This window comes from Salvelinus alpinus, chromosome 32, assembly GCF_045679555.1.
Source record: "Salvelinus alpinus chromosome 32, SLU_Salpinus.1, whole genome shotgun sequence".
Lineage (NCBI taxonomy): Eukaryota > Metazoa > Chordata > Actinopteri > Salmoniformes > Salmonidae > Salvelinus > Salvelinus alpinus.
The window spans coordinates 29,393,741-29,405,973 of NC_092117.1; the positions used below are offsets into that span (position 1 = coordinate 29,393,741).

Below are 12,233 nucleotides of genomic sequence, written 5' to 3' on the forward strand. Positions count from 1 at the left end.
TGTTATAGGTTAGGTTTAAAGGTAGACTTAGTGAGATGACGTAGATGCACAAAGTAAACAGTAGTAGTAGTGGGTCAATTTCCTCAACAACCAGGAGCATTGAAGCGTGAGGCTCAACTTCTCCTCTGTTTTGGTCCTGTAGCTACCACGTTGTAGCAGCGTGAAGCGCACCTGTGCAAATGATCCAATAGTCTGTGACAGTGTGAGAGCAAAGCCTTGCATCATACTCATCTCAGTGGGTGAGTTTGAGCAGATCACTTTTGTCAAGTTGGTCACCACCTTTCAAAGTGTGGTGCATTCTGGGGATAAAAATAGTCAGACAGGTGCCTACAGTTGAAGTCGGAGGTTTACATACGCCTTAGCCAAATACATTTAAACTCAGTTTTTCACAATTCCTGACATTTAATCCTAGTAAAAATTCCCTGTCTTAGGTCAGTTAGGATCACCACCTTATTTTAAGAATGGGAAATGTCAGAATAATAGTAGAGAGAATGATTTATTTCAGCTTTTATTTCTTTCATCACATTCCCAGTGGGTCAGAAGTTTACATACACTCAATTAGTATTTGGTAGAATTGCCTTTAAATTGTTTAGCTTGGGTCAAATGTTTCGGGTAGCCTTCCACAAGCTTCCCACAATAAGTTAGGTGAATTTTGTCCCATTCCTCCTGACAGAGCTGGTGTAACTGAGTCAGGTTTGTACGCCTCCTTGCTCGCGCATGCCTTTTCAGTTCTGCTTTTTGCTATTGTAATTCATAACATATCATACAAATTGGGTGATGGACATTCACATAGTAATACATACCATACATTTCGTACTAAATTTAGTATCTCGTACAGAATAATACGAAATGCTCTGAGACCAGGTTGTGATATGTCAGCTGGAAGGGATACTTTGGTATTTGGCAATGATGCCCTAGATCTACTTCCCCGGAGTCAGATGAACTCGTGGATACCATTTTTATGTCTTTGTGTCCAGTATGAAGGTAGAGGTAGTTGCGCTAATGCTGGATGTCTATGATACCCATAGACTTCCAGCCATTGCTCTAACACTAGTTAGCATTGGCTCGCAAAACTACTTCTGACTTCCTTCATACTGGATACAGAGACATAAAAATGGTATCCACGAGTTCATCTGACTCTGGGGAAGTAGAGAAAGTGCCTCATTGGCAAAATCCCGAAGTATCCCTTGAAAGGATTTATATTTATTTAACTAGGCAAGTCAGTTTAGAACAAAAACTTGTTTACAATGACGCCCTACTCCGATCAAACCCAGACAACACTGGGCCAATTGTGCGCCGCCCTATGGGACTCCAATCACGGCCGGATGTGATACTATAGTACCTGGTTCGAATCCAGGGTGTGACACCTCTTGCACTGAGATGCAGTGGCTTGTGACGACTAGATCTTGTCATAAGGTGCATAATGTCATGGGACAGTACCGCAGAGGAATTGCAAATACAAATTTGATCTTACACACGTTTTATTATTTAATTATGCTTGGCAAATGAAATGTCCCAAGAAATGTATAGCCTTATTTTCATACTGAATTAACCCATACTGAATTAATCCACTGGGCACAGACATCAATTCAACGTCTATTCCACGTTGGTTCAACCAGTGTGTGCCCAGTGGGGATTGCTTTTGTCTATTTTTAATCTTGGTGAAAGTCAGTTTGTCACTTTCTTTATCTTAAAAAAATAAAGCTGTACCACGTTGTTAAAATGTAATCATGTAGTCCATGATATGTTGTTGTTGTAAAAGTCAATCATCATTGCACAAAAGCCCTGATTAGGAACACTGTAGAAAAGGAGACCGATACATAAGTAAGAAGAAGGGAACAAAGTATGACACCTTGCTAAGAAATTTGTTCTGTTCATAAAATGTTCAGTTACATTGTTTCTGGATAAATTATTGCTCATGTTCTGGTTCTTCTCTCATCTGACAGGAATGCAGTAGTACAACCAACTGTTCTGCCATCAGAAAGCTTTTCAGAATGATCACAAATACAAAGATGGCTGTTCATTAATCAACCTCCACACCTAAAGGCCTGCCTCCTTCACACTACCTGTTGTATCGCAGGTTTACAATCATCACTGGCTTCTCTTCTCGCCACCCAGAAACAAATCAGCTACTTGATCATCTTTTTAATGTTAAGGCTGTCAGAGATTACTGGGCTTAGATTTCGTCGCAACATTACCCTTCAATACTTTACTATGCAGACAATTACGTTTTTATACAACAAGTAATTATGTTAACTGGTATACTTCAATAGCACAGTAATGCCACCAAGATGTCATGTTTTACACATATAGACAACATATTGAAAAAAGAGCTAACAAATGTCATTGAACATTCTCCATGGCCCATCAAATGGCAAATGTCACTTTGATTAATTCAGGACCTAGGAACAGAAATAGTGACTTTAGTGCTTACAGTGACTACAACTCAAATTCTGAGGTATTGTGGTATTGGTTCATCAGTGGCTATGAAGATTGTAGGATCAAGTTTTCCCTTTTGAAAGCATCCAGAAATACTCCCCAAAACAAAATACATTGATTTGGTGTGACAGGAAGAACTCCTCTTTCTGTTTTTCTTTAGGGGCTGCATAAGAACAATGTCAGCCCTAATAAAAAAAATAGAATAAATAAATAATCCTCAAAAATGAGAGTTGGTCCGGGAGCAAAGTCAAAGGTCAGATATATTATCCTCATGATGCCCCTACGTCAGTGTTTCCCAAACGGTGGGTCGTGGCCAATTCAGCGGAGTTGTTTTTGATCGCAGCCAGACTGGGTCCTGGTTACAAACAATTGTTCCCTTTACTTGGTTGTTCCAATTCCACAAGCTTTAGATCTGTCACAACAAAGAAAAGTTTGCAAACTACTGGGTCGTGTCATTAAGGCACACCGTAACAAAATGTTTTAAAATGACAATGAAGTCCAGCTAATCTCTCTCTGTTTCGGACCGGTTTCTTCCATTTCATGCCTAATGAACTAGACACCAGTGTCTCTTACAGTAGCCAGCCCAGCATCTTCTCTCCTCAGGCTAGAAGGATAGGCTTCTCCTCATCTCTTTTCACCAGCAGCGTGGACAACATGGAGGAGGAGAAAAAACAGAACTCCACAGCAAAGCTGAGCTCAAACAGCTCCAGGTTGACACTCATTATCCACTCAAACACAGCAGCTGAGTGCTTGTACAGGTATTCCTCCTGTACAAACAAGATGGTGTCTAGAGGGGTCAGAGGTCAAGGAGGGGGGAAACAGTAGTTGTTGGGTGACAGGTTATGGCATACCCTCATCGAGTTTATGCTTATTAGGAACCTACCCATATATTCCAAGGAACAAGGAAATACAATCAATAGAAGGCAAAATACGTCGAAGTAATTAAAACATTACACATCACTAAACAGATAAACACACAGATAGGCATCCTCACTGTCAAGGTTCTTGTCTGTATCTTGTTGTTATCCCCTACTACTTAGAACTGTGCCTTTCAGGGCCTGTGAGTGTTTACAAAGTTGAAGACGTATGGAAGTGGACACTCCTATTCTTGCATTGTGTTGTCCATATTATTTTCCTGAGTGTATGCACACCCAGCAATTTGACAAGTTCAGGGGTTATAAGCAGTTATGTAGTGAAGAGTAAACACACAAACCTTTTTTTACCCACTTTTTCCGGAAAAATTGATCCAAAGTATAGGGAGAGTTACTTTACTTTAGTGGTTAACCACCTTTTTGTTTTTACCACAACATTGCTGGTTATAAGTCTGGGTTCAAGGCTTTGGTTATAGTATAAGTGCAGGTGAAAGGATACAGCCAATGGTGACAATAATCTGGACCACAGTAGAGGTGACCCGTGCAGGGTAGAGGAACCACTCCATCTGGGTCAGAACACACTTCCTTGTGAGCACCGTGAGGAGTAGACTATAGAAACAGATACACAGGAAGCTCACCGCAGCACCCAGGTAATGGGCCAGCTTCAGGTACTCGGGCTGGAGGAGAGAGGACAGACAGGTTACACTTAATATCTGGTAATCAGTTACCCTGGCTGGAGGAGAGGCTTAAGACAAGTTAACGTTTAGCTAGTCTAGTTAACTTGTTCCAGTCGAGCTGCAAAACACAAAGCCAAAGCACTTGTCACACAATACTCAAATTCTACAATGGTGGATATGTTTGGGTGACAGAACATTCTAGGAACTTCTGCTAAAGGGGAAGAGTACAGTTCACTGGAATTATGTGCCTGAGTCGGACATGTTTGAATGACGGCAAACTTTCTGGGAACGTCTGTTAGAGGAAAAGAGTACAGTTCACTGTAAATCTGAGCCAGAGAAAATACCTTCCAGCTAGCTGTAATCTAAGTCTGAGCCAGAGAAAATACCTTCCAGCTAGCTGTAATCTAAGTCTGAGCCAGAGAAAATACCTTCCAGCTAGCTGTAATCTAAGTCTGAGCCAGAGAAAATACCTTCCAGCTAGCACATAACGTTCTGAGAACCATGTTTCTTAGAGCTTGGTGAGAGTGTGTTTGTCCTATGATTATTTTGCATACAACCTTACCACAACTTTCTGAGAATGGTGCAGGATGGTTGCTTGGCTTTGGAACACATTTAAGGAACTTGACAAAAAAAAACATTATTGGTTTGGTATTTTATTACTCTAACAGAATGTTTCCTAAAAGTTCACACATAGTTCCATTTAATTTCAATTTTGGTAATATTCTAGGAACGTTACCCAACTGGTTTGACATTGGGAATGTTCTCAAATAGTTCAGACAACGTTAAGAAACAAGGTTATTCTGTTGGAATTTCAATACAATAGGTTTGAATCTCACTGATGCCGTGTCACAATACAAAAATAGATGTGTTTGCATGATTAATTCCAGAGGAAATTAATTTCCATGTGTCCTATCTGTGCTTGGAGTTCAACAAAGTTAACCCCCAAATAAGCTAGCAGTGTTATTAAAAGTCTTATTAAAACATTTAGTGAATGTTTTAAGGAAGTTATTAAAAAAAACTCAAAATCTATCATTTCAGTTCTCAGAGCGTTGACAAAACCTCCTAGGAAAACTTTCAACGAACCAGAGTAAAACGTTCTCAGAACCTCCCTGCAACCTAAAAATAAATGTTCCCAGGACAGGCGACATTTTTACTTCTGTTCTCAGAACATTTAAAAAACGTTCCATTTTACAGGTCAGGAAACGTATAGCTTCGTTCACACAACCAATGTGAAACCAAAAACATACGTTCCCACAACTTCCAAGGAACCAAATGTGCGAGCTGGGCTGTTACCAGTACCTTTGCTAAAGAAGAGACAAAAGACTCTCTGCATCATCTTCTGAAGAAAACATCTGACAAACTTTGATTTTGAGGTGAATTATCTGTCTACGTCTATGAAATAATGTCAAAAAAGGTACACATTGACAGGTCTATTTTTCTATTGTACTGTTCCACTGATGTTCGGCCATCCGTAGGTATGTCTGCACACGTTAACAAACCTACCAATCGTGTCACGGATGTTTGTTTGCTTTGCTGCCACTCCTTTCTTTGTTCACAATTCAAGATTTAATTGAACCGCAACTCAAGAGATATTTTTAACGCGCTTTGTCAGTGTCAGTAGAGTGTCAGTTCAAAGTACACTTTAAACTTGATAGACCTTTGTGTCTTTCTTGAACCTAGATATTAAGTATACTCCTGGATTTAAGGTATTTTTTAATACATGTGAAGTTCGGTCTAACCTTGCGTGCCAGACTACTACGTTTGTCCTTACACTTCACCCACTCTCTCCCTGTCGACAATGACGACAAACATCCTGAGGAGCCTCTGTGTCAGAGACTTTACTTTACTTGCTCGATGTCGCTGTCTACGAGCAGAATTAATTTTTGCAGTATTGTGTACTATACACCCTTGTTTTCTCTTTAAACACATATACTTATAGTGTATTGCATGACACCCTGAGTAAGGATGAAACTACACTATATGTGCAGAAAGTACTTACGTTGCAGTTCCCAGCCACAAAGGCCCCGACAGCCGCCACTCCACCAAACACCAGGGCGATTCTACTGAGCATGGAGTGGACACTGTTCCTCTCCAAGATGTGAGCATGGTGGAAGATACAGAACACCATAACTAAAAAAGTGTTATTATAATGCATCTATAACATAGGGTAATTGATCAAATGTTCATAAGATGATTATTACATGTATATACATTAGATGCAATATCACATCTGATCTAAAACAATGTGACTATATGATTGTTATTGTTGTGTCATTTAATTATAATCAACTCGTTAAAACTTTGGTTTTGGTAGAGGTTTCCTCAGCAGGACAAACACGTTCGATAAGAAATCTGACATACCAAACCGTTTTAAGGGTGACCTTGAGGTAAAATAACATCTAAGTACATTATGAGCACATACTCTAATACTATCATCTTTGTATCAGTATAGACATCTGCAGAGTGCATTGAGATCCAGTTTGACCTGTGGATGTATACTGTAGGGTGAGCAAACTGTACAACTACAAACTTACACAGAAATGAACCAGCATTAAAGGTGGCTGTGAACAATGAGCTTTCTGGTAAGCTTGTTCCACTCGAGCTGCAGAACACAAGGCCAAAGCATGTGTAAGAAACCATTATTTCACATCATACTAAAATTACCCAGTGACAATAATATTAAGATGACAGAGAACATTCTAGGAATGTCTGTTAAAAGCTGACTACGTGTTCTGATGTGAATTGAACAGAGTTGAATTGAACAAATTATAATTCAATTTAAAATTCCATGTGAACTCAGTAAGTTCACAAACTTCAAAATGGAGGTCCAATTTTAATTTCATTTTCTGAACTGAATGAGGTGAAATAGTGTTAGTTGACCCTAACCTTGATATAGTGGTCTATGGTTACCTTATGGTTGGGACTTGACAACATGCTATTGATGTATTGTCTCTGCAGTGGTTCCCAGGGGCCCTGAAAACAGAAAATAATCATGTTTACAGACCTTCTCTTTATCTATGGTGGTCTTCATCCCTGGTCCTGGAGGGTACAGGGTGTGGCGTGCAGGCTTTTGTTACAGCCCAATAGCAGCAACACACCTGATTCAACTAATTAAGTTGAGGATTAGTGGATTAGTTTTAATCAGGTGTGTTGGTGCTAGGCTAAAACAAATAGACTGTATACCCTGTGGATCTCCAGGACTAGGGTTGAACAACGCTGCTTTAGAAATACGGATGTAGGATCTTAATTTGAGCCAGTTTGCTACAGCAGGAAAATAATCCTGCAGCAACAGTAAATGTGAAATATTATGTGGATTATAATTAATGGACACATTATGTAGGGTTAAATATATTTTTCGTAAGGGAAAATCAAGTCGGAAATGTAAAAGTGGAAATGACAAACTTCCGAAGCCTATTTATACCTCAAATACACTACAAGTTAATCATTTCCTGCACTGCAGGAAAGTTGTCCTGCAACAAGGTGATCAAATTAAGATCCTACATCTGTATGCTTGTGTTACATTAAAACGATGTATTTCATTGACATGGAATTGGCTGAAAGAACCAATCACAATGGTCTGTAGGAAATCTCACAAACAGAGCACAACGCACCAGTTGTTGAGGGAACACACATGGTCATAGCTGTACGCCAGGCCATACCTGAAACAACAAAACAAACACACTCATTTGATATGATTAAAGTGCCTAATTCTCTTAGCATGTATGGTTTTTCAATGTATAATATACAATACGCTCCCATTAATGAACACTGAATACCTTGAGGTTCAATAAGTAACCAGGAACTGATGTGGGTGACTAAGCAAAAGTACACAGATGGACGTGGTTAGAATATTATTAGCAGCCCTGTTACAAAGCCACTCATATCCATATATGTGTATGCCTTTACAGGCAGTCAACCAGAGTCAATAAGAAAGTACCAGACTGTACTGTGCCCTCTGAGGACAAACAAAGGTTGAATCAAATGTCTCTACATGAACGCATAGAACCTTTTCCTTTATGCTTCACATCTAGTAACAATAGACAGAACTGTGCAATGACTATTAAGCAATAAGGCCCGAGGTGGTATGGTATATGACCAATATACCACGGCTAAGGGCTGCTCTTAAGCACAACGCAACACGGAGTGCCTAGAACAGCCCTTGGCTGTGCTATATTGGCCATATACCACAAACACCCGAGGTGCCTTATTGCTATAATAAACTGGTTACCAACGTAATTAGAGCAGTAAAAATAAATGCTTTGTCATACACGTGGTATATGGTATGATATACCATGGGTGTCAGCCAATCAGCATTCAAGCCTCGAATGAACCACCCAGTTTATAATGAAGGTTAAATCATGTCTCACAATGTAGGAAGTGAAACAATTGGTTTATGTTTTGCACGTTGTGAGGTGGGCTCTAAGGTGGTGGCTCTGACTCTACAGGTATCCTCAATGTTCTTTCTGGAAAGTTCTGTTTGTCACATGCAGGTGGTCTAAGGGTATTTTCACAACACTTTCAACAAATCTTAATGAGGTTATGACATTTATATTGGAATCCCTAGAACAATCACTTCCTGGTTTTAATAATCACGTATCTGTCACACCCTAATCTGTTTCACCTGTCCTTGTGATTGTCTCCACCCCCTCCAGGTGTCGCTTATTTTCCCCAGTGTATTTATCCCTGTGTTTCCTGTTGCTCTGCGCCAGTTCGTCTTGTATGTTTGTCAAGTCAACCAGTGTGTTTTTCCCCGTTCTCCTTTTACTAGTCTTCCTGGTTTTGACCCCTGCCTGACTCTGGACTACTTTCCCGCCTGACTGATCTTCGGTACCTTTTGAACTCTGAACTGGTTTTGACCTTTTGCCTGTCCACAACCATTCTCTTGCCTTACAATATTTAATAATCCAATAGGGTAAGACTCCAACTATCTGCCTCCTGTGTCTGCAGCTGGGTCTCACCTTGTGTCATGATAGTATCTGTGTGCTAAGGTGGCAGTATCACCATGAAGGTGATTATATATATATTTTTTAAACACATACAGTTTAACCACACTAACTAGGTTTTTATCCAACCTTCAAGTTAATGTCACATGCACAAGTGCAGTGAAATGCCTTTCTTGCAAAATCAAAACCCAACAATGCAATCAATAACAATACCATTCTACTAAAAAACACGAGAAATAAGCAGAAATATGAAGAACACTGAGTAAGCACGCTAGCATATGATACAGGGTCAGTTCCAATACCATATTTACAATGCGCAGCGATACTGGAGGTAGATATGTATAGGGGTAAGGTGACTAGGCAACATGATATAAAATAGAGTAGCAGCAGCGTCTATGTGAGTGTGTGTAGAGTCAGTATAAATGTATGTGAGTTAAGTATAAATATATAAGAAGTACATGTCGGAATAAAACATGACAGGCCTGATGGAAACAGAACACAAATATTGTTATAATAACCATCATATCGAAGTAAATCACAGACTCCTCAGGAAAGCGCGCAGATTAAAGAAATTATGACCTAACTTCACAGGGTGGTGAAAGTGCAAAGTAATGAGCTTGATGATCCTTTCCAATAAATAGCTAGGGGTATTATTCTGGTGACATGATCGAGGCTTGGCTGCCATTTGACAAATAAAAATAATCTTGCTCTTCAATTCATAATAATCTCATAATGTAGGCTATACGTTTGCTGTTGGTTAGAGAACAGGTGCCAATACCGGAGTAGGCACACTCGCTATATGACGCAACAATTTTTGTGAGAATACCATCATTAGAGTTGAAAATGCGATGGAAACACATTTAACTTGTATTTTTTATTTTATTCGGTAGGCCCTACATGGGAATTGAATCGCAAAAGTTGTTTTTATGTGCACCACGTCATCACACACACAGATATTTATCTGCAACAAGTCAATTTGATGGAAACGTACAGTTGAAGTCGGAAGTTTACATACACTTAGGTTGGAGATATTAAAACCCGTTTCTCAACCACTCCACAATTTTCTTGTTAAAAAACTATAGTTTTAGCAAGTCGGTTAGGACATCTACTTTGTGCATGACACAAGTCATTTTTCCAACAATTGTTTACAGACAGATTGTTTCACTGTATCACAATTCCAGTGGGTCAGAAGTTTACATACACTAAGTTGACTGTGCCTTTAAACAGCTTGGAAAATTCCAGAATATTATGTCATGGCTTTAGAAGCTTCTGATAGACTAATTGACATCATTTGAGTCAATTGGAGGTGTACCTGTGGATGTATTTCAAGGCCTACCTTCAAACTCAGTGCCTCTTTGCTTGACATCATGGGAAAATCTAAAGATATCAGCCAAGACCTCAGGGGAAAAAACGGTATCTTTGGGAGCAATTTCCAAATGCCTGAAGGTACCACGTTCATCTGTACAAACAATAGTATGCAAGTGTAAACACCATGGGACCACGCAGCCATCATACCGCTCAGGAAGGAGACGCGTTCTGTCTCCTAGAAATGAATGTACTTTTGTGCGAAAAGTGCAAATCAATCCCAGAACAACAGCAAAATACCTTGTGAAGATGCTGGAGGAAACGGGTACAAAAGTATCTATATCCACAGTAAAACAAATCCTATATCGACATAACCTGAAAGGCCGCTCAGCAAGGAAGAAGCCACTGCTCCAAAACAGCCATAAAAAAGCCAGCCAAAAGCAACTGCACATGGGGACAAAGATCGTACTTTTTGGAGAAATGTCCTCGTCTGATGAAACAAAAATAGAACTGTTTGGTCATAATGACCATCGTTATGTTTGGAGGAAAAAGGGGGAGGCTTGCAAGCCGAAGAACACCATCCCAACCGTGAAGCACGGGGGTGGCAGCATCATGTTGTGGGGGTACTTTGCTGCAGGAGGGACTGGTGCACTTCACAAAATAGATGCCATCATGAGGGAGGAAAATGATGTGGATATATTGAAGCAACATCTCAAGATATCAGTCAGGAAGTTAAAGCTTGGTCGCAAACGGGTCTTCCAAATGGACAATGACCCAAGCATACTTCCAAAGTTGTGGCAAAATATCTTAAGGATAACAAGGTATTAAGGTATTGGTTTTGGACTGGCCATCAAAGCCCTGACCTCAATCCTATAAAAAAAATGTGGGAAGAACTGAAAAAGTGTGTGCGAGCAAGGAGGCCTACAAACCTGACTCAGTTACACCAGCTCTGTCAGGAGGAATGGGACAAAATTCACCCAACTTATTGTGGGAAGCTTGTGGAAGGCTACCCAAAACGTTTGACCCAAGTTAAACAATTTAAAGGCAATTCTACCAAATACTAATTGAGGGTATGTAAACTTCTGACCCACTGGGAATGTGATGAAAGAAATAAAAGCTGAAATCAATAATTCTTTACTGTAATTCTGACATTTCACATTCTTAAAATAAAGTGGTGATCCTAACTGACCTAAGACAGGGAATTTTTACTAGGATTAAATGTCAGGAATTGTGAAAAACTGAGTTTAAATGTATTTGGCTAAGGTGTATGTAAAATTCTGACTTCAACTGTATCTAGTGGGAAAATGCGCAATTGTTTTTATGCACATTTTTGAATATTCGCATGATAATCTGTCGGCAATTGGATGTCAACCTAGCTATAGTAATCATGAGACCATGTGAATGATGAGATTAATGGAAAAACAATATACTGGCATATACATTGCACTTTATACTTTCTTTTTTTTTTTACACAGTATTTACATGTGACAGAAATCTAAGTGAAGTAGCTCAAGTACATGTTGTTATCTAAGGTCTTATAAAAGATTAGAAAGAAAATCTAGATATATTCTTGTTTAACTTACGTCACCCAGGTTCCAATGAGAGACACTAAGGAGAGGGAGATGGGGAGCAGACTCCAGAGAACCATGTCTTGGTAGTTCGGTGAGAGAGACCAGCAGCAGTAGAAGAACAGTGGGGACGCTCCGGGTCCAGACACTGTCGGTCTTAGTCTGGCACTGTGAAGGTCTCTACCTCTGGATTCCTCCTTCAGCAGAGTCAGTCATCCACACAAATGGCACCACCTTGTCCTGTCAGAGGGCAGGTGAGGAAACACAGGGAGGGCCCGCTTGACGCCATCTCACTGTTTGTTTTAAGTTACATAGCACACCCTGCACAGGCTGCATAGCTGTCAAACTCATGTTCCCCCAGTGGCAGTTCAGAGCTCTCCTGTATATTGCTTAGATTCCTTTACTGAACTGGAAACTTAAACTTTCAGA

At 39.9% G+C, this 12,233-nt stretch overlaps 1 protein-coding gene across 1 annotated transcript; it reads right to left on the reverse strand.

Moving 5' to 3' along the window:
- Positions 1 to 2,130: 2,130 nt before the first annotated feature.
- Positions 2,131 to 11,938, reverse strand: LOC139562212 (transmembrane protein 150A-like). Its single transcript, XM_071379685.1, has 7 exons — positions 11,820 to 11,938; positions 7,600 to 7,647; positions 6,899 to 6,961; positions 6,523 to 6,590; positions 5,988 to 6,118; positions 3,811 to 3,988; positions 2,131 to 3,226 (listed from the first exon to the last, which is right to left on the reverse strand). The coding sequence occupies exons 1-7, from the start codon at positions 11,882 to 11,884 to the stop codon at positions 3,039 to 3,041; spliced, it is 741 nt and encodes a 246-aa protein (XP_071235786.1). The 5' UTR covers positions 11,885 to 11,938; the 3' UTR covers positions 2,131 to 3,038.
- Between the last annotated feature and the right edge of the window lie 295 nt (positions 11,939 to 12,233).

Bases quoted from the DNA above. Each gene is read 5' to 3' on its own strand.
- LOC139562212 (XM_071379685.1), bottom strand. From the start codon at position 11,884: ATGGTTCTCTGGAGTCTGCTCCCCATCTCCCTCTCCTTAGTGTCTCTC. The intron at 6,962-7,599 runs GTGCGTTGTGCT...TTCTGTTTTCAG, and splicing joins GTGTGTTCCCTCAACAACTG to GGCCCCTGGGAACCACTGCA. The intron at 3,227-3,810 runs GTATCCTTTCAC...TGACCCCTCTAG, and splicing joins GATTATTGTCACCATTGGCT to ACACCATCTTGTTTGTACAG.